Below are 22,499 nucleotides of genomic sequence, written 5' to 3' on the forward strand. Positions count from 1 at the left end.
TCTGTTCTGACTCTGACTTCACCACAACAATTACCACCACACGCCTCTATGCAGATGCAGACAGGTCAGTCAATATTGAATGGTGTGAGCTGAAGTAGGACAGTGATCATACAATATAATGCACAGGTGTCAAAGTCAAGGCCCGGGGGCCAGATACGGCCGGCCATATCATTTTACGTGGCCCGCGAAGAAAAATTGTGCATCAAATTCGTGTGTCATTACTAGAATTGCAAATTGTCTTCACTTTTAATAATATATATTTTTAAATATTTGACCAGTTTTTAGTCGTCTGATTTGAAAACGAGTTATTTGTCAGTTTGTTTTGTAGCTTTTACTGTATATAATATGAGGTGCTTATACATTTATTTGGGTTGACAGTCATAATGGCCCTCCGAAAGAAGCAATGACTACAATGCGGCCCGCGAAAAAAATGAGTTTGACACCCCTGATATAATGGGACAGACAGAAAAGTATGTACAAACACACACGCACGCGTACGCGCGCACACGCAAACACACACACGTCGAAATCAATAATTACATTTTCGCTTTTTTGATAAAATTAGTGCGGCGAATTGTACATTTGGAGGCGTAGCACAAATGCTCCCAAAGTGGAGATACTGTGTGCGTTTTTGTGCCAACAGACGTGTTTTTAATCCGCCTCGTACTTTGAGGTGATGTTGCGGGGATTTAGGGGTTAAGGGAGGGTGTTCGACTTGCTAATACCCATATCTGCCACATGGGGGGTGTGGGGGGCACTGGAGGAGATTCCCCTGCTGTCTACCCATCTTGAGCCTCCCTGACTGATTGCGGTTAGATTGTAGTCAGCGTCCGTCGCAGTGGTGGAGGAGGTCAAACAGTCCAGCCAGCAGCCCGCTCAGAACAGGCAGGAGCCAGCCGAACATTGTGCTCAGCGACACACGCACTTAACGACTGCAACTTTTCTCTGCACTTCTTCCCAATCAGTAAGTAATCAAACCTCTTCGCCGACTTTGTGTGGGTCTTGAACACTGAAAGGTGTCTTTTTTCCCTCTTTTAAACGCACGAATAATTACCACAAGCACGGCGATTTAATTTATCCAGGTTATTTGATCGAGTCAGCGCCTAAAACTGAAAGTTTCTTCAAACTATCTGTGTTTCGCTTAATGGCGTCTTCTTTACGAATGGTGATGTGGCGCGTGTAGACTAAATTAATAATAACACCAGTATTCAGCGCTGTCTATCGCATCATCTCATCGGTCTTGAGAAGACCTCTTTCGCCATTTCAACTTGAATTTTGTTAACTGAATGGCAAAAACCGGAGTTGTTGACACATAATTGACCACAGAAGCATAAAGTGTATCTGATCATGAATGTTAAACAGGAAACAAAACACTTGAATTGGTAACAGAAATTAAGTTAAGGTACAAACGACTGAGTCGAGAAACTCTGCTCTCCTGTTTCCCTGTCCCTGACACCTTGTCCACAATTTAGTGAGACATTTACAAGCAAAACAAATGCCCATCTTAACAAAATATTTACAACAAAGAGGTTGCATTCCGTAACTGTTAGTTGAAACTAACAACGGTAACATTTTTCACCATTATTTATTTCAGACACCCAATTCCTCCACAGAAATCCAGACGAGAGAAATAGTGTGTGGCTGACCGTGACTGAGTGAACACATTTGCTAAAACAACGATAATATTGTGGTCACACGAGCAGAACCTTTTGTCCTATTGACTGATTTGTTGCTCCCTTTAATAGCTGAGTGCTTATAAGGAGCAGCTGGCTACAGATGGAAATGTGGGTCAGCATCAGGAATGATGGCATCACAATTAAGACTACATTTTCCCCTTCAAGCCCCTGGGCCTCCTATGGCACCCTCTCAGCCACAGCAACTTTCTCCCACAAAATCTGAGGCTATAAATCAGGGTTTCCTTCCCCCCAATGTGACCTTAATTACCTTCCCATATCCTGCAAACAGAGATGTTGTTTGGATTATGCTTCGCAAGAGTTCACAGCTGTTACCAGTTAGGTTTTGGATGTATCCAAGCACCCGCTGCACTCAAGAACGATGAGTTTAACTTCAATCTGATTCCTAGTGTAAAATTTCACCCCAATAGTCTGCAAACTACTGTTCTGCTTAGCCACTAAGAAAAAGAGCCTTGACTGTGGCATTGCACAAGTCCATAACCTGTTTCCCCTGTTCGGTGGAATTACCCTGAAGCTGTTAGTGACTTTAAGGCAGCTCAAGCTGCTCCTCACAGTTTTTCTCCTCAACAAACAAGACAAACGTAAGCGGAGAATTTTTTTCAGTTGTCGGTGTCAACTGTCATTTGTTTTTATAATATAGTAGAGAATGAACGGTTTTATGAAGTCAAATAGTATCAACTATTGGTCTTTTGTCAACAAATCAAGTTAAATAATTACAGTTTGAATGGTACAACAACTCATTATTTGAATACTTAGGGAATGGACGTTAGTAGTGACACATCAGGTAAAAAAAAAAAAAAAAATGAAAAAACAAGCCCTAGCAATTCTTCCAAGTTTACTCCATCCATCCATCCATTTTCTGAACCGCTTAGTCCCCACGGGGGTCGCGGGAGTGCTGGAGCCTATCCCAGCCGTCATCGGGCAGTAGGCGGGGGACACCCTGAACCGGTTGCCAGCCAATCGCAGGGCACACAGAGACAAACAACCATTTGCACTCGCACTCACACCTAGGGACAATTTGGAGTCTTCAATCGGCCTACCAAGCATGTTTTTGGGATGTGGGAGGAAACCGGAGTGCCCGGAGAAAACCCACGCGGGCCCGGGGAGAACATGCAAACTCCACACAGGGAGGGCCGGAGGTGGAATCGAACCCGCACCCTCCTAACTGTGAGGCGGACGTGCTACCCAGTGCGCCACCGAGCCGCCCCAAGTTTACTCATAAACATTAAATACAAATGTGTTTTCCATCACAAAACTCATTGAAATATCTAAATATACCTACAAACAATTTGAATGGGGATTCCTTTTTACAAAAGTAAGCGGTTGCCTATTGATATGTCTGTTTCCTAATTATCGTGAGAAGGTATTAGTATGATCCGTGTCTTCTCATCAATGAAAATCATCGACAGAAACATTTTGTCAAATAATAATTTTATAATATTCTAAATATTATATATCATTTCCTAATCATTTTCAAAAGTGTGTCTCAAACGGGTAACCCTCTGTATATACCATCTGACACCAAGAAGTAGTTCTCACTTTAGAAAAGGTTGGTGAACCCTAATCAAGATTGTTGTACTTAATCTGTTCCTATAAGACAAGCTACTATCTATATACTATTTTCCAAACATATTTTCATTTTCCTTTTGCCTGGTTACATTTCAGGTCTTATTTTCACGCTGTGAAATGGTTTTCCTAAGCTGCTCTCCATACGGTGTCACCGAATTGACTAATGGTAGCCCCCAAGAGGTTTACTGCAGGCTTTAAAGGTCAAGTTCACTAAGCGCACAATCATTCTGAGCATTTTGCCTATTCCTGGATTTCAACATCCTTCACGTTGCCATCGTGACACAATATGCAACTACAACACAAATTAAGGGAATCAAAAGTATTTGCTTAAAAGGAAATAAAGCCTAACAATGAGCCCAATAGATATTAGTATTCGTATTAGAGTATAGCTTATTAGTATTATTCATCAGCAAGAGAAGACTGGTCAATAATAAAACATTTATCTTGAATGTCTGTTTTAAATCAGATTATGTGTAAGCAAAATGTAATTGCTGATTTGGGGTCGGTGATTGCCAAGTTGCTATCTTAATGATAGTACAGTCATCCGTCGCTACTTTGTGGTTCATTTATCGCGGCCTCAGTACATCGTGGATTTCTCAAAACCAAAAAAATCAAAATTGAGGAATTAGGCTCGAAAGTTGCCTGCACGCCAGCAGAAGGCAGGAAGTGCTCACGCAATCGTGGATTTGAAAAAAAACAAATATATATATATTTTTTTAAATTGAGGAATTATGGCACGAAAGTTGCACGCCAGCAGAAGTGATAAGAGTTCATATTTATATATTTACATATTTACAGTATGTACACTTATACCTTGTTATAAAAAAGTTGGTATAATAATAAGAGTTCTAAAAACATATTTACAGTATGTACCTTGTGATAAAAGAAAAGTTGTTATGATAATAAGAGTTCTAAAAGCATATTTACAGTATGTACACTTTAGTTACATCTACATATGTTACACACACGCGTAGCATATTTATATTTGTTATTTATAAATTATTTCCTGTAGGGTATTTATACTATTGATATTTTATTTACATGTTTAAAACTATTATTTAATGTTCTAATGATACCATATGCACTTACGTATATGGTTTCATATACACTTATTGATACACAAAAAATGTACGTATGTTAAAAATGAAAGGGTGACACTACTTTGCGGATTTTCACTTATTGCGGGTGGTCTTGGAACCAATTATCTGTGATAAACAAGGGATTACTGTACATAGTACACACTGTTGCTTTAAAAAGGGAAAGTCAACCCCAAATTTTCATTGTTATAATTTGTTCTGTGCAGCCCAACTAGTCAAAACACGGTGTTCTGATTAATGTTTCATTTGTGGAATATGAATCAAACAGGCAAAATCTATTTTCATCCTTCTCATGGGGTGGCCATTTTGCTACTTGCTGTCGACTGAAAATGACCTCACAGTTGCTAGGTCTCAGGTCACATCCAATCACGGCTCGCCAGTTTTCTGAAGCTGAGCCTTGGTTTTGACTTGAAACATGGCAGTTGTGATGTAATTTTCCATCAACAGCACGCAGGAAAATGACTGCCCCCTGAGATTGACAAAAACGGGTGGATTTAGCTGCTTAACTCGTAGTCCACAAATGCAATAAATCTCAATGCCATGTTTAGACTAGTGGGGGCACATATAACATATTATTGTAAAGAAAATTTGGGGGTTGACTACCCATTTCAATGGTTGCAAATGCTTGCGTTAAATCTTGAACATATGCCATATCACTTTGTTAATTTCCAAAAGACTAAATGGACCATCAGGCGGTGTCAGGTCTCACAGTGGAAAGTTGCGTCTTTCAACCATCTGCTGTTGTTTTCTCGAGAGGAGGAGATGAAATGATGAAGCAGGCCTCTGCGTCTCAAATTCTCCCTTTTGTTCCTTGACAGACAGAAAAGTGTGTGAAAGCTGCCTTTGTTCTGGTGACCAGTCAGGGTGGGAGGGAGGGAGACTTACTGTACTATTGAATGTGTGTGTGTGTGTGGGGGGGGGGGGGGGGGGGGGGGGTGCTATCAGGTGGGGAAAAGACATGACTGGTTGTTTAGCGTTGTCTCTGTACACTGCGTATACTCCCTTGTTCTTGTCTGGGACGAGTTGCAAATTCTGCATGTATATTAAAATGTATTGATCTTACTATGATAGTTTTGCTCAATTGATTTGTGAGTACCAGTTAGCTCAAGAACTTAAGATCTGATTTACTAAACAGCAACTTCATCTTTAAACGAAGTCATCGCTTAGCTTTTTTGTCTAACAGAAATTGGTGATGGTCCGCATTATAAATACAATGAAGCCAAATGTTATGCAAGTTTTATATTTTTTTATGGCGGAAAGTTGCAAAACAAATTTGCTTTCAAACCGTCATTGTGCGTAAAGTCACACCAGATGACAGAAATGGACTTCAACACGCATTGTGAGATTTGGTTGGATTAGCATGCAAATTAGTCATCATTATGAGAAAAAAAAAATTACAGGTTAATATGAAGAGGGCCGCCTGCCTGAGATGCACAATAATCACCCCACTGCATATTTGTCATTGTTTAATTACAGTAGGTGGCTGTGCTTTGTAAAATAACAGTAATTCAATGTGTACATGCGACTGTACACCCAGTTTGGGTTAACCTAGTGTTATTTATCTTTAACTTTAGAAAGGAAAAAAACTAAGCTACACACAAGGAAAATGTGTATCTAATCGGTCTACATAATGAATTATGTGTATGTATGTATGTATGTAGTATGCTGTAAACTAGCTGGACATTTGCGTTTGTATGTCGATCCACTGTTAGTTAAACTTGCTGGCGCAATGTTGGCATTCGACATACTTACCCGAATCTGACTGGTAGAATGTGACAGGGTGGGCTGAGCTTTACTTGCAACAAAGGTGTGATATTACATGACTGATATCCTGATTTTTCAGTGTTAAAATCTTGAATGTTCATATCTTGATTTGTATACAATAGTATGAACTTCAGAGTGACATAAAAAAAAATCTGGGTGGTATTTGCCTCTCGTGTGAATCTAGTCTTTGTAAAATAAAGTGAATGGGTTTATTTATTTCTGTACTTTATTATAAAACCAATTACTTGGGGAATTATCATTTATAATGATACCAAAGCTTTAGTTGGTATGCGGTAGACTGTTCTCCTGCTATATAGCAGTTCACCTTTTGCGGCCTTGCTGTTTTACGGATTCTTTTTGTCAGTGCATCATGCATTTCTTTTCTTTTGACAGTGTAGAAAGGTTTGTTTTTGAAACAATAATTGATTAAAATACAATACATTTTCATCACATTTGGAAAATATAATCCCATTATCAAATATTTGTACTCTGGATCAACAAGTACTCATTGTCAATGCTTGTACATAAACTCAGTCAAAAAAAGTGATGTCGGTGCATCCCTAGATTGCTCCACTGGCTATATAGAATCTTTTATTTACCGTAATTTTCGGACTATAAGTCGCGGTTTTTTTCATAGTTTGGGTGGGGGGGCGACTTATACTCAGGAGCGACTTATATGGGTTTTTTTTCACAAATTTTTACTTGATCATTAACACATCACTTACTTACAAGTATAGTTGACCACTTCACATGTTATTTTTAGTATAGTTGATCACGTCACATGCTTTGATATCTTTATCTTGAACATATTAAAAACATGAAAAATAGAGAGAAAAAATCAAATAAAGTAATTAACACTTTAAAGCGCCATATCCTCTGGACATGTCCTCTGTCACCAGGATGACAAAGGACGAGAAATTTGATCGATGGATTTAATGATTTGGAGTGACACAAATGGTTTGATAATATTGTTGTTTATGTGATAGTTATTTAAAATATAGTTTATATATCGTTGTATGGGCCTGTGGAATAATTTGAACTGCGGCGCGGCACACGGCATTGTTGACAAAGGACGATCGATGGATTTAATGAATTGGAGTGACACAGATGGTTTTATAAACGTGTTATTTATGTAATAGTTTTTTTAAAATAACTGAATGTTACGTCAGGCCCGTTCTCAGCTCCTCGTTTGTGTTTGTCACGTTAGCATACCGTATCGTTTAGCCTGTTTTTGCTCGTTCATGTCTGTTCATGGTGTTGAATTTTGTCAAATAAATTGCCCCCCAAAATGCGACTTATACTCCGGAGCGACTTATATATGTTTTTTTTCATTTTTTTGGGCATTTTATGGCTGGTGCGACTTATACTCCGGTGCGACTTATAGTCCGAAAATTACGGTATTCATTGTATTGTTTTCCATTTAAAAAAAAAAAAAAAAAAAAAAACGTTTTGTGAATGGGGGGGAAAATGAGAGAAACTTGCCATCAGTTTCATACAATTTTAGGAAAAATACTAAATTCTAATATTTATTATCCGGGTATAAAATTACCTATATCTGTATAAATGGAGCTTCTACATCATTAGAGGTAATGTATGTATTAGAAAGGCGGATGTCTTCCAGTATTGTTACTTTAATATTACATATTTAGCCGCTCCTTGTAATGGTGTGTGAGTCACTGTTTCCTTAGTGCACGAAACACAACAAAACATCAACAATTCAAAATCCCAACTAATGTTAGTTCAACTCGTATGACTGGCTTGTGTGTTAGTGTTCTGTCATAACGCAGTGGATGTAAACAGTAATGCTCAGAGTTAATAGGATGTCATTTGTTGTGTAAATACAGTCACTGCAATTATCCTGATTGAAGAAACAAGACAATAGATAGATATGATGTGCAATGTATGAAATTTAACTTCTTGACCTACCCCTCCATCCATATCTAACGATTGAAAAATAAAGACCTGAAGATAAAGGGCGGAATCTTAATACTTGTATTTTAATACGTAACTTTAGAGGTCAACACAACCATGGAAAAAGTCAAAAACTGGTTAATACAAAAATTAAATAAATGCCTTTTTGAGCATAATGTGCTTTGTAAGGCTGGGCTATATGGCTGAAAAATGTAGTTCAATACGTATTAATATTTATAAGTGTAGTGAACTAATACTCTCTTAATACTAATTTATTTATTTGGTGAGCTCATTATTGACGTACTCCAGTCATATTTAGATTTTTGTCATCTTCTGGTGGAATATGAAATCGTTTTTTGGACATGTGTATTTTCTACCAGGGTCACACATCATTAATGTAATGCCAGAGGCTGCAGGCTGGTGGAAATTTGAACGGGCCGGGCTTGACTTTGGACATGCCTGCTTTAGGTTAAATATTGCAATAAAATAGGCATAGCAATATTCATAACCCATATTGCATGTTTTTGTAATATCGTGCAGCCCTAGTATCCAGGGGCCCCTACATTGACTCGCTTACACAATCCAAGATCCTGTACAAGGGGTGCAAAAATCTTTTGACCCCTTTGACCTGCTCATAAAGCTAAATAAGGTGACGTCCAAACTAGCTCTCACTAATGTTGTAGTCAATTGGTGTGTGTGAATCTTTGGCATCAGTTAAATGAGCAACACATTTTAGCATTGTTATTGTTTATAAACTGACAACGAATATCGTTGCAATGCTGTTGCAAAGTATTTTTTTTGATTTCTGTATAAAGAAGCCACCAAAAATTCACTGTAGCAAGTAAGTGGAAAACTGCTAGGAACCAGATGGATTCAATTCATAATTTATACACTCTGCTTGATCGGAGGAACATTTTGACCCAAAAGGACCCACAAATGATGTTAGTTCATCAGTTGCAGTTGGCTGATAAGAATTCTCCATCTCAGGCTAAGTAATTTTAGTGAGCCATCTGTCAACATATTTTTGTTGTATCCCACTAAGGCACAGGTGTCAAACTCAAGGCCCGGGGCCAGATTTGGCCCGCCACATCATTTTATGTGGCCCGCAAAGACAAATTGTGCATCAAATTCGTGTCATTACTAGAATTGCAAATTGTCTTCACTTTTAATAATTTCTTCTTTTTTTTTTTTTTGACCAGTTTTTACTCGCCTGATTTGAAAATGAGTTATTTGTCAATTTGTCTTGAAGCTTTTACCCTATATAATATGAGGTGCTCATACATTTATTTGGGTTGACAGTCATAATGACCCTCCGAAAGAAGCTATGACTACAATGCGGCCTGCGAAAAAAAAAAGAGTTTGACACCAATGGTTTAAATCTAGGGTTAGGGTTTCAAAGTAGGGTTTCATACTAGAGTTAGGGTTTCAAAGTAGGGTTCAAAGCTAGGGTTAGGGTTTCAAACATGGGTTTAAAGCTATGGTTAGGATTTGAAACTAGTGTTTCAAACTAGGGTTAGGTTTTTTTTGAGAGTCTTGTTTGCCTGCTTGGTCATGCAGTTAGTTGATCTATGTATATTCCTTCTTAGTGGAGTATGTTCTCAACGTCGATTGCCTCTCGCCGACGAGGGACTGGCTGGGCCCGCGTGGGTCAGGGATGGAAAGTCGGGTACGGAGGACAATGCCCACCTATGGCCAACACTTGTGAACAGTTTGAGTGCAAATGGAAGGACAGTCCAGGAATTTAACATAGGGGGGGTGTATTGCAGATTGAGAGCAGCACTATAAATACTGAAATCCCACAGGCGTGCCTTCATGCGAGTGAATCAGCACTGTCACGCACACACAAACACACGTTAGTCATCAGACGTGTTCAGTTATGTTGATCAGGCAAGCACATTGAGTATAGGTGGAATCTGCCTCACCTATTCAAAATGGACCTGACCTGATTGTATTTACATCCCATGGAATTTTACTCTCAATAACCATCAGTCAAAATAAAAGTAGCACAGTGGTGCAGCGTAACAGTAACCCATTTCCACTGATGAGAATTTGGGTCATGTACGTGACCCTCACATTGACTGCTGGAGGATAACTGAATATGAGGCTCCATATTTCACCCAGATTTTCATAGATTTATTGACGAGTGGCCATTACGATACAGAGAGTGTAAGAGGTGATGGTGTGGTGGTGACACGTTTTGGAAAACAGACTGTGGGTGTTGATGTTTTGCTGTCAGAGAACAAATCAATACTTTCCCGTTGGAAATCTTAAGCTTTATATCAGCAATGTGGTGACTGCTCGTGGGCAACAGGTAGCCCTCATATTGTATGAGTAGCCTGCGAGCCTGTTCCAAAAATAGCTCACAAGTGATGGGGCATTAATTTTATAGTTGCCATTTGAAAATGTAAACTGGCAGAAATTTACTGTATAGAAGAAAAGTCAGCATTAAGGGTTGGAATTGGGGTGTAGATCACCAAATGGTTCCCAGGTGCGGCACCGCTGCTGCTCACTGCTCCCTTCGGGCATGGGTTAAATGCAGAGACAAATTTCACCACACCCAGTTGTGTGTGTGACAATCATTGGGTCTTTACCTTTTTTTTTTTTTTTTTAAAGGTATTGCACATTGATAGTTATATATTACCTAATTATTGGGAGATATCATTAAGGATCAATTTCTGTTTACCTTTCCACATTTAAATAACTCAATCAGCAATACTTCCGTTATGATTTTTACACTCACAATTGCACTCAGGACTACCAAAAGACTCAATGAATAACATGATATGAATTTCAAGCTATCACTAAGCTGCTTTGTTTGAAGCGGTTAAGTCCAGTCTCAGATTTTAACATTTTTAATTGTATGATGTCATTTTCTGCCACGTTTCTAATTAATGTTACTGCACATTGTGACTAGTGGACTGTAACATGAAACATTTCAAGAAAATCACAAATTGAATCTAAATTGCAATGTGTGTGTGTGTGTGTGTGTGTGTGTGTGTGTGTGTGTGTGTGTGTGTGTGTGTGTGTGTGTGTGTGTGTGTGTGTGTGTGTGTGTGTGTGTGTGTGTGTGTGTGTGTGTGTGTGTGTGTGTGTGTGTGTGTGTGTATTTATTTATTAAATGAAGTTTGAGATCTAAAGCTACAGATTTTCTTGCACTGAAAAATGTATTTACACTGTGACATTTGATTCTTTTTACAAGGATACTCATTTTAATCCACAACCACCATGAGTGAAGAATAAACTGGTTGTAAGCAATATGGACACGCCTCCTTCCGTGCTCACAGATTGAGTTTAAACTGGTTTTGCAAATTTAATCCTATAGATTTGAGCCACCCAGTCCTGATCAGACAGGCTTGTTGGAGCCCCATTAGAATGGGATTAAAATGACAGTTGGCGGGAATTACATTTTTGCTATCCTCCTCTGCAATTTAGCTTGTTGTTGCAAAATGTTTTCACATTCTGTAAACGCAGTAGCAGTAAGAAGAAGCAAATGTGCTACAATTAGACAACTCGTTCGAAATGCTCTCAAAACAAAGACTAAACCAATGTCCTTGGTGGTTGCTGCACTCGCAGTAGTCTACTGCAAGTGCAGCAACCACAGTATCTTGCTTTTAAAATGCCTACACAGTATTGCAAAAAATATTTGATTACCAGCTACTCTGAGTTGACTCTAAGCCACAGGTGTCAAACTCAAGGCCCGGGGGCCAGATACGGCCCGCCACATCATTTTATGTGGCCCGCGAAGACAAATTGTGCATCAAATTCGTGTGTCATTACTAGAATTTCAAATTGTCTTCACTTTTAATCATATTTGTTTTTTTTAAATATTTGACCAGTTTTGACTCGTCTGATTTGAAAACAAGTTATTTGTCAGTTTGTTTTGTAGCTTTTACTGTACTTAATATGAGGTACTCGTACATTTATTTGGGTTGACAGTCATAATGGCCCTCCGAAAGAAGCTATGACTACAATGCGGCCCGCCAAAAAAATGAGTTTGACACCCCTGCTCTAAGCGATCAAATGGACTGATGAGTTCATTTGATCGCTTAGAGCATTTGTCCATTTGAGGTTACTTAAATTAGAATCAATGTTATATCTAGTGGCCTGTGTTGGTTGTTTGCATACTTCTATCTCGCAGACTGGTACAGACGTGTTGAAACACAAAGCAAGTCTAAACCAAGTGAAGCAGGTCCACCCCTAATTAATTTGCAACTATTTTACATGAATAGCATTTTGATTCATGTGTTATATGCTAAATTGCTTTCCTCTCCTTGAATGCTCACACTACTTGTACAGATAACATGATACAAGTTGTGCGTGATTGTGCATGTGTGTATTTATCAGTATTTATCAGTGCAGGAGCTTTACTGCTCTGCACCTCTATATCACTAGAACAATGTCGGCCACATTTCCTGTGGAATTACATTCATGCCCTCTCACCTTTACAGATAAAACATCATGGGGAAAGGATGTGTGACGGCGACCAAGTACTTCCTGTTCATCTTTAACCTCATCTTCTTTGTGAGTACAGTATCATTATTCAAACTTAACAATATGTATTGATTTAGATGTCGAACAGTTGCCAAATTATGTCAACAATGATGTGTCTAAATCAGTGGTTCTTAACCTTTTTCCTTGTTCGCACCCCATTCAATTCACCAACCAGTTCTCGCACCCCTAACCCTAACCCTAAATGATTATAATAATAATAATTGGTTTACTTTACAGCTATAAGGCTGAATGACATTATCCCTAATGCCAATTAACACAATGACTTCTTGATTTCCAGAATGTTTAACTTTTTTCGGTTACCTGACCATTATCCCCGAAAAATTGTAAATTTCCCCCAGGGTATCCTCGCACCCCCGAGGAAGCATTCTCGCACCCCTGGTTAAGAACCACTGGTCTAAATCCTCATATTAACAAGGCGATCTGAGCTCTGATAGAAATTAAGTTATACCTCCCCATTATTTTACCATTGTTTTGATAAAATATATTGCAATATCAAAATAAGTCAAAACACACTATAAACACGTAATAAAAGTGTTGTGTTTTTAGTTATTAACTTTATCAGTGGAGTGGGGAAAAGGAGAAGAGGACTACTCCACTGAAAAGTCAATAGTTTCCTATCATGCATGTTTATTTTTTTTTAGAGATTGATTTTGGCATACCAATTAAGGAAACCGCACTTTCAAAAAAAAAGTCAAGTGGGATGTCACAAGATTATTTTGCTACCATTTTAATTTGATCGTTTTTGTATCTTTTTTGACGACCTCGCTTATGCTATCACCAGTGAGTGCGTTCACATTTGTCTGTCAAAAATCAAAGCAGCAACAACATAGCACAACGAGCCTGGTTAGAAAACGCGAGTGAAACAGCACAGGTCTTTCTGCTCGTGTATAGGAGCCATTCTGACTGTTTAGTGCTTTATTTACGTGTTTGGCAAAAGTTCAATGTGTCTGTCAACACGAGACTGGCTTCCACATTCATTCAACGCAGCGGCATCTGTGATTGGTTGAATGAATTGTACGTAGGTGGAACTTTGCCTTGTGACAACATTTAGCGGGAGCTATTGTGATACATAAAGATTAGCCGTTTATTCTCTTAATCAAAGAGCTGCTACATTTAAATAACATTCACTTGAAATAAATGCTTTGGTTTTCAGACATTATGCAATGGCGATTTGTGAATGGATGATCATGAACTGGAAGGTGGAACTTCTGCCTATATATGCAATGGCTTTGGCCTTAAGCCGCAGCGGGATATCACTCGTTTTCACTGCAATGTGTTATGTATGTAGCTAAGATGCTACGCAGCCCAAGAATTAAAACACAAATTCATCTGCTCATCCATGCCAAGATCATACATGGAAAATAGAATGTAAACAATGGTGATTTTTCTGCGAAAATGTTGCACCTAACTTGGGGGAAAACATTGATTACCCAGGCTTGACCTAGCACCGGATAAAATCTTTTCCAGCATAGGTGTATAGTGGTGAGCACATCTTCCACAAAGGGTTGAGAAAAGCTTGGTTCGAATCTCGTTTCTGTGCAAACGCTTCACTTCACATTTCCAAAAATATGCATGTTGGTTCAATTGAAGACCAAATTGTCTAAAGATGTATATGTAAGTGTAAATGTTGTTTGTTTTGTGTGTCCTGCCTGTCACCTGAATTTATCTAGGATAACAAAACATTTGATAACCATGAAGCCGATTTATTGTGTTTTCAGATTTTGGTGTCATTCTTTCTCATTTCCTTCCATGGAACAATATCTACAATAGCAACTACATTTTGCTGTTATTGCATATGACTAAAACAATGTCCACAGTTACAGCATGTAACTATGTCTGACTAACGTTTTTTTCTTCTTCTCAGCTTCTGGGTGGCGTCATCATGGGCTTTGGATTGTGGCTCCTCCTGGACAATCAGAGCTTCATAGTTGTGCTCAGTAAGTCCCAAATTCAAAATAAATATTTTCACTTCAGTCATAGTGAAAATAAACGAGTGCTTCTTTATTTAAAGTGAGTTATTTACCATATTCTCTTTAGTTCATTTGAAAAGTTAAGTGATATGTAATATTAGTGCACTTTCTCATATCATTTGATAACCCAGTAAAGGGGTTTGAGTCAAACCTTTAAACCTTTAGAACATTGGAAAATCTGTCACCTAACTATCGGCGCTTCACAGATGCTGGTAATATGCACATTGTTTTGCAATACTGTGTTTTGTTTTATACCTTTACTGCATGGCCTATCTTGCATGTCTTTTAGTTTTATTTTATTTTGTGTGTGTATGTGCTTGCTATGCGTTCGCAGATAGTACAGCAATTCTCATTGGTCAAGAGAGATATTCTTAACGGCATCTTTGAGTGGCTAGTCTTTACAGTTATTTTATAAAACGAAACACGATATTGTGAAATATAGGGCTGACGTCTGCGAGTCGGTGAGTTGGTCCATAAATTTCTGTCCGACCAAATTCTTATTGGTAGAGCAATCGCTGATGTCAAGTCCAGGGAAAGAAAATGACTTTGGGTTAAACCATTATTATGGTTGCGAGAAGAATATAAACAGGCTGTAAAATTGATTAGAAATTGAAATATTATAATTTAATGAATCAGATGTATTTTTATTAATAAATATAAAATAAATATAATATATATATAATATTTATAAATATATAAATATAATTAATGTTGTGGAAGGTGCTGGTAGAGAGCACACAATGCACTTTAGCCGATTTAATTAATCTTGAGATAACGGTTGACTACTGCCCAAGTAAAATGACGTACACATTACCAGCATGTGAAAAGCCACGTTAGTAAAGTCATATGTTTTCCTAATATTTTAACAAAGTTTGATTCCCACCCCTGATGGTGGTCACGGAACCTATAAAGGGAAACTATCTTTACCCCGCAGCCCAAGGTCTAATTACCTCTCTGAACAAAATGAACTGTAAAATTAATCTAATTCAAACTTAATAAAAATCATGCCAACTATAAAAAACATATCATGTGGCAAGCCAAAAAAAGTTTATAAATGAGTTTCTGTAATTTAAAGTTTGTATTCCTACCCATTGCTTAGACTGTTTGTTTCTAAACTACACTCCCTCCCAACATAAGATTATGTGGTGTGATCTAGAGCAAAAATGGACTTTTGTGTTCGTGGTTAGGTTCCAAAGTCAGCATTTTTATGATTGAACTTAACAGCGAAACATTACTGGAAATGCCAGACAAAATCAATGTAGGATTCAGAAGGCACAACGTTTAAAATATCTCAAATAACAGAGTACAAAAAGATATGTTTTTCCGTTGTATAGTTTTCACTGATCCAGTGAGTTGTTTGAAATAGAAGAATGTAGGCCATTACAAATGGAGCCAGTATTAACAGAATGAAAACAGGCCAAGGTCTGGCCGCAGGCTCTTGGAATGTTTAAGTATCATTGAATATCGGTAAGACAAATGAAAAAAAAAGCTCAGCTTTTGTACATGAGTATACAAACCTTTTTTTTCCATACACAGTAACCTTGAAAAAGGTTGATGAAAACACTGAAGTCCTCTCACAGGACGGTGAATATTTTGTTTTGGCTTGTAGCGTCTTGTATAACTATTAAACACATGTGTGGAGCAGATTTTCATTTTTGTGTCAGTTGTTTTCAACAAGAAATGCATTGTCCAACACAAAGACTCTTTCCATTCTTGTTTGAGGGCTGTCCCTTTAAAAATAAGCGGTGCTCCTCTATTTAACGCTCCATTTTCAAATTGGCTTCAATGAACCATTTTTCCTGAACCCGTTGTGATTTGATGTTAAGATTACTGCTCTTGTGTGCGCCATCTGGCTACAGTGTGCGACTTTTTGCGGCGGTATTTCAACCAGATCAGAATCAGACCCAGATTGCATGTGTCCCTGTATTCTCTTCATGACAAAAGAACAATGAAATTTGGTAATATTGTATTACTACATGCTTCATTCTAAATCGGTTACATTTCATTGGTTAGAGATTCTTACTGAAGTGTGCCTTTTAATGAAGTGTGTAAAATAAACATACTGTATGAAAACAGGTTGGTTCACTTGATGTTGAGCTGAAAGTGGTATATTTTCTGTTAAATGACTGTCTGGAAGAAGGAAGCCAATTTTACGGCAGACATGGATGAAATTATTATAATTAGAATCCTTTTAGAATCCACAGCAGGGGGAAATGTGACCCATTGATGGACAAGAGAATGAACATTTAAAAGGTTTGCATGCAAATAGTTCAAAAGTTCCAAATACAACCAATCTGGCGGCTGCAAAGAAGTTCCTCCCCGTTTTCTTTAAGTTCACACATATACACCAACATGAAAAGACAGTTATCTTTTCCGTTTGCCTCAACTGTCTACAAAGATATAGTGTCTGTTTTGTAATCCTATGATAGGAGAGCAACAAAGGAGGCAGGAGAAAAGTGACCTTTTTTTTCTTCAGAGTTCATATGATGCGACAATCTAACACATAGATGGCAAATAGAGTGCAAATAACTCAAATTCTGGGAGTTCACTGTTTTCCAAAAGCACAATTTTGCAGTTACTAGCTGTTCAATGTCTCGTGTGATAACTGCTGTGTTTTCCCCTTGTACCAAAATATTGTCCGCTATTCTCATAATACTTCATGCGTTATAATCCCGTCAAGAACTAGGTTAGCCAAACTTGTTTAATAGCTGTCTTGGTTACCTTCGTGTCATAAATATCCTTTTGTTATACCTAAAAAGGGCATCTGTCATCGCTTCTGTCCGTTCGACAATCGTCACGGGGACGGAATGCCGACCTCTGTAAATTACATATCTAGTAGAAAAATAACAACGTTTGGTAGGCCTCTGTCCAGCATGCACATCACCGAGTTAGTCAGAAAGGAGAAGCGGAGAAAGACAAGATGTAAAATAAGTTTTTATTCCTCAAGTGTTAATGGAGCAAACTGAGAGTGGGAAAAACCGAATGGCTGCAACAAAACAGGGGAACTGAAGATGATGATGCATACACACTGAGAACGTGTCACTATGCAGTGGGGGGGGAAGAGAGAGAGAGAGAGAGAGTGGTTGTGTTGGAGGAGATGAGGACGTTTGTCTCTTGTCAGTGGCATCGCTGCAGGTGTCCTCCGCTCAGACACTGGGCCCTTTCTCCTCTGTCCAGCATTAACATGCATCACATCAGCCTAGTGTGCTCACTGCCTTAGTCACACATACTCGTCACCGGTCTGGCGAGGGCGAGTCCGTCCGCCCTTTTCTCAGCGGCGGTCATCAATGCAGTCATATCTTGGAAAAAAGCGCAGCCAGCAAAGGGTTTAAGTACGGTAGACTGATTCGCTTTGTATGGGGACGTAATTGAGAAGCTGCTCAATGGCACACTTTGAGAGAGTCAGATGATCACAGATGATTGCAGTGTGCATGATGAATGGCGGTAATAACGTCAGTGTATCTGTGTCCAGTTAAAAGCATCGGCATATAATTTGTTTGTTTTTTGTCAGCATTAAATACTTCCTAATGTAGTTTTTAGTTGTTGTTAAAATTACACTTTATAATTGCAGTTTGTGATGTTTTACGCAGCATGGATTACCATTTTAATTTAATCCTTTATAGGGCACAAAAAAAGTCATATTATTACACTTTACGTGGAAGGGACTTCAAGTCAAATTGCTCCACAGCACAGGTTGTGAGACAAGAGTATTTTTTTATACTGGATGAAGTGATATTAAATGTATTAAATATGAATTAATGATATTGTCAAAGTGATCATCTTCTTAATGTTTTTATCATAAATAAGATTTATTTATTTACTTATTTATTTCACCTTGCAGAGAAATTGGAATTAAGATTATACAGGTATAATTTTGATGTACAAATAAATGTCTGAGCAGAAAGGCATCGCATGGTGTATACAAAATCTGCCTTTAAAGAAACAATTACTATACCAAGGTAGCACTTTCAGAACTTCAAAACAAGAGGGAATAACATCTGTTTTGGTACTGTATCAATTAGACTGCCCTGTGTTAGTCGTTGTACCTTCTAAGTAGCTGCAAATGTTCAGGTATGAGCACATGCAGTTCGTCATTTATTATTTTGATGTGATTAGCCTGCACAGATAATGATAGCAACAAGGACTTCATCGATTTGGAGGACAGTTTAAATTTCTGATTCACTTTCCTTTTGTATTGGTAACTTCTGACCTCTGCACTTGTTCTTTCCTTGCAGATGACTCCATAGCTGTCAAGGCCGCGTGCTACATCCTAATTGGAGTTGGCACTTTCGCCATGCTTTTGGGCTTCCTCGGCTGCTTGGGAGCTATTTATGAGATCCGCTGTCTGCTTGGTCTAGTGAGTGAATTTGAAAAATTAGAACAATCCCATAGTGTTGTGATAAGTCAGAGCAGAAAATACACCCAAAATATTACACCTTTCAAGCTCTTAACGTTCATGATAAAATGTGTCTGCAAAAAAAAAGACATTCATGGTAAAAAGCTTGATGTTATTTTCCATTGATTGTCCTCCCTTCTATTCAGTACTTCACCTGCCTCCTGTTGATCCTCATTGCTGAGATTGTAGCTGGCGCCCTCATCTACTTCCAGAAGGACGTGGTAAGCGGCATATTATTATGTGGTCTTCACACCCTACAAACAACAATTGTCCTGAATAGAAAGCAAAACCTAGACACAAAGGAGTACAGACGAACCCCCCGTTTCGAACGTCCCCAGGTTAGAACAAATCGGATTTCAAACCAAAAATTCAAAGCTTTTGAACCCTCAAAACCAAACGAAACACCGGACTGCGAACAGCTTTCCGAGTCGAGGCTAGCCAACAGCGTCTCCACGTCTCCGAAGCAACAGTTCGGTTTGGCTGCGTCTCGAGAGCGTAAAGCTTCGGAGAAGACATGAGTCGGAACAAAAATACTGAAAAGGGTGACGCAACAAGATGTCACCAACAATAGCTCAGTGCTCTCTAGTGACCGGAAGAAACCTCTACAGTAGATGTAGCAGCTCTATGTCCTTCGTAAAAAGCCAAATCGACTGCCTTTAACTTAAAAGCGGCATCACGTGCATTTCTTTTATCCCCCATAATGAGGGTTTGTGTAAAAAAGCTTCCTTTCTCTAGTAATGTCTGTCGTGATCTCGTTCTGTCTCTTGTTCGTGTCAATTGTGCGGCACTATTTGCCTGGGGGACGGACATGCGCTCAACACACCACTCGTCATATCCCTCTGCCCAGCAAAGCGGTCCACAACCTTTTTAATAACGAGTGTATAAGTGTATTAGACATCACAAAAGTCACTCATTATTACGCAAAAGTGTCCATTGTTGCTACATCAGAACGGATTAATCCGTTTTCCCTTATTTCTTATGGGAAAAATTGAATTGGACTCCAACCAAATCGGGGTCCGACCAGTTTTCTGGAACGAATAATGGTCGCAGTCAGAGGTTCTACTGACATCAAACTCAGTGGTCAACCCACCCTAATTGAAATAGAAAGAAATTGGTTTGCAGCGCCCCCTAGTGCATAGTATTTCCAAATAAAGCGCTAGGGAGTGTTCCAATTGAAAGTTACATAAATGCGCCTGCAAATTGTTGTAACACAATAATATAACTTTCAGTTGTGTATTCAACACACATTTTTACAGACTCATTTGGGTCGCTCTCACACTACTACAATGGGAAATGCTGGCCATTTATTTAATGACTTTGTTCTTATATTTGTATTGTTTGCATCCAAGTTATTAAATGTAGTCGAACTGGAGTTTAGTTCTGTTTTCTGGACAGAAAAAAAAACATTATAAAACATTATTTTAGGGGGGTGACGAATTTTGGAATTTTGTTTTGACACGTTGCGTCATGTAGAACAAATTGTCTCTGACATCTGTGACCTGTTTTCCCATAGTTAAATGAAGAGATGTCTAAGATTGTATCCAAGGTCTTGGACAACTATCCAGGCAACTACTCGACCACAGCACAAGCGTGGGACTTCATTCAGAGAAATGTAAGCCTTTAAAAGTCACATCTCACTCAAATTTGACAGATGAATTTTTCAAATGATTCTCCTTTGGTTGGACTCGTGGCGGGCACAAGGTGAAAAACACCTACTCATCAAAAAAGGTGTTTTGACAATAGTTGTGAAATATCTGATTTGGGAAATGGGCCTCCGTGAGCGTCACAAAGAGAATCTTGAAAATGCGTTTGAAGTTGTATTTTATTCTCGCTCTCGCAGATGGAATGCTGCGGCTGGACCGGTCAAAGCGATTGGAACGGAAACATGGTGATCATCAACAGTTCTCAACTTCTGTTTCCCTGCTCGTGCTACAACATCTCCCTCGCAACTGGAAACGTCTCAGAGAGCGGCTTCTGCGAGGCTCAGACACCAGAATGGCCCGTATACGACACGGTAACATGATTTTGGGAATTCTCACCTGAAATGAGAGCAGTGAAATTTCATCTTCTGGCGTACTCTTCAGGGTTGTGCTCTCAACGTGGAGAGCTGGCTCCTCACCAACATCGGGGTTGTTCTGGGAATCTGCATCGCAATCGCTTTGATTGAGGTACACACAACTCTCATAAATTCAATTCAAGTTCTCAGCGGGAGTTTCAAGTGAAGTTCTGGTCAAGATGCATTGCCAAGCAATTTCTTCAAATAATAGCTTTTTGTGTTTCTGACAGCTGCTGGGGATGGTTCTGGCCATCTGGTTGTGCAAGAACATTCACAGGGAGGACTACACCAAAGTGCCAAAGTATTAAGTTCACCACACCGAGTTTGGCTTGAACTGAAGCTAATAAGGCATTTTTCCACTTAATTTTCGGTTAAATGTTTTGTCCAAATGTAAACCTATGTGTTAGCTTTACATTTAGTTGATAACCTCTTTTGAGGTAGTTTTTTTCTCAGACCAGTCTTGCTCGAAGCACTTTAAAAAGGTTTTGAAACTTTTGATCCAAAAGTGATGTTGCAAATGTTTTGACTGGTTTAGAGGAACCTGCAGGAGTTGGGGAGGGTGGGTGTGGGGTGAAGAAGGAGGGGTGACATTTCAGAAATATGTGGTCCTGTATTAGTTTTTACATTCTTAAGGTTTTAGTTTTTCCCTGAGATTCTGCGAACAATTTACACAGCTGTCAAATCCCCCAATTCTGGTGAGTTTTTTTTAAAAAGATAGTTATTCTAGCATTATATATGATTTCATGACTTTGTATATAATTTCATTTATTATTTCTGCAAACCTGACCCTAAAGTACTTCCATGTTTATCAATGCAAGCTGGTTGCTCATTGTACTTTCAAAACTGTTTTCCTACTCTTATTGTATAACTTATTGGCTATAACAGAAGCAATTTAATGTTAAAGAAAAACTTTTGGAATCGATTTCCAATGTGGGTGAGCAGGAACATAAAGGTCATGCACAGACATGTTTACTTTAAAATGTTGGGAAACAAAGTGCCAAGTGGGCTAAATTGATTTGTTTTTTTAAAACACATTTTACGTTTTTTTATTCTATAATTCTTTTGTAATCCAATTTCAACTTTTACCTGAGAAAATTTGGTACTTTTCTTATGTATAAATTTGTTGTCCATTCTGTACAGTGAGTATAAAAAACACCCTACATTAACCCTTTAATGGTGTTCTTAAAGGTATGACTTTTTTGTAACAATGTATCGTAGACAGACTGGGAAAGAAGATGGCTTAGTAATTTTCGAACTCACAACATTAATTCTATTCTGTTTCCCTTGCCAATAAAGTCATTACAATTGGATGAAGCCGAACAGCCCGATACTCTGTAACATGTCCAACATAACCCATAGACAGTTTTCCTGCGACTTGACATGCTGCCATCTTGGGGCATTGTTTTCTAAGTTTATTGTTTTGTTCTGTGCTTATTGAGTGTTTGAATAAAGAATTCTCCTGATCTCAACTGCTGTCATTTTTCTGTATGCGGAGCTCTGATAAAAACAATTGTATGTACTCCCATTTCC

The 22,499-nt window shown here is 38.6% G+C and overlaps 1 protein-coding gene across 2 annotated transcripts; it reads left to right on the plus strand.

The window, feature by feature from the left end:
• Positions 1–554: 554 nt before the first annotated feature.
• On the plus strand, positions 555–22,438 carry LOC119120563 (CD82 antigen-like). 2 transcript variants are annotated; one of them, XM_037247560.1, is made up of 9 exons: positions 555–964; positions 12,484–12,556; positions 14,412–14,484; positions 18,753–18,916; positions 19,060–19,134; positions 20,427–20,525; positions 20,754–20,927; positions 20,998–21,081; positions 21,200–22,438. In XM_037247560.1, exons 2-9 carry the CDS (start codon positions 12,494–12,496, stop codon positions 21,275–21,277), a joined length of 810 nt encoding a protein of 269 aa, XP_037103455.1. In that variant the 5' UTR covers positions 555–964; positions 12,484–12,493; the 3' UTR covers positions 21,278–22,438. The 2 variants fall into 2 exon arrangements, with proteins under 2 accessions (XP_037103455.1, XP_037103456.1); XM_037247561.1 differs by having other exon boundaries at positions 556–964; positions 18,753–18,874.
• The last annotated feature ends 61 nt before the right edge of the window (positions 22,439–22,499 follow it).

The sequence above is a fragment of the Syngnathus acus genome, chromosome 3 (genome assembly GCF_901709675.1).
Source record: "Syngnathus acus chromosome 3, fSynAcu1.2, whole genome shotgun sequence".
NCBI classification, from domain to species: Eukaryota; Metazoa; Chordata; class Actinopteri; order Syngnathiformes; family Syngnathidae; genus Syngnathus; species Syngnathus acus.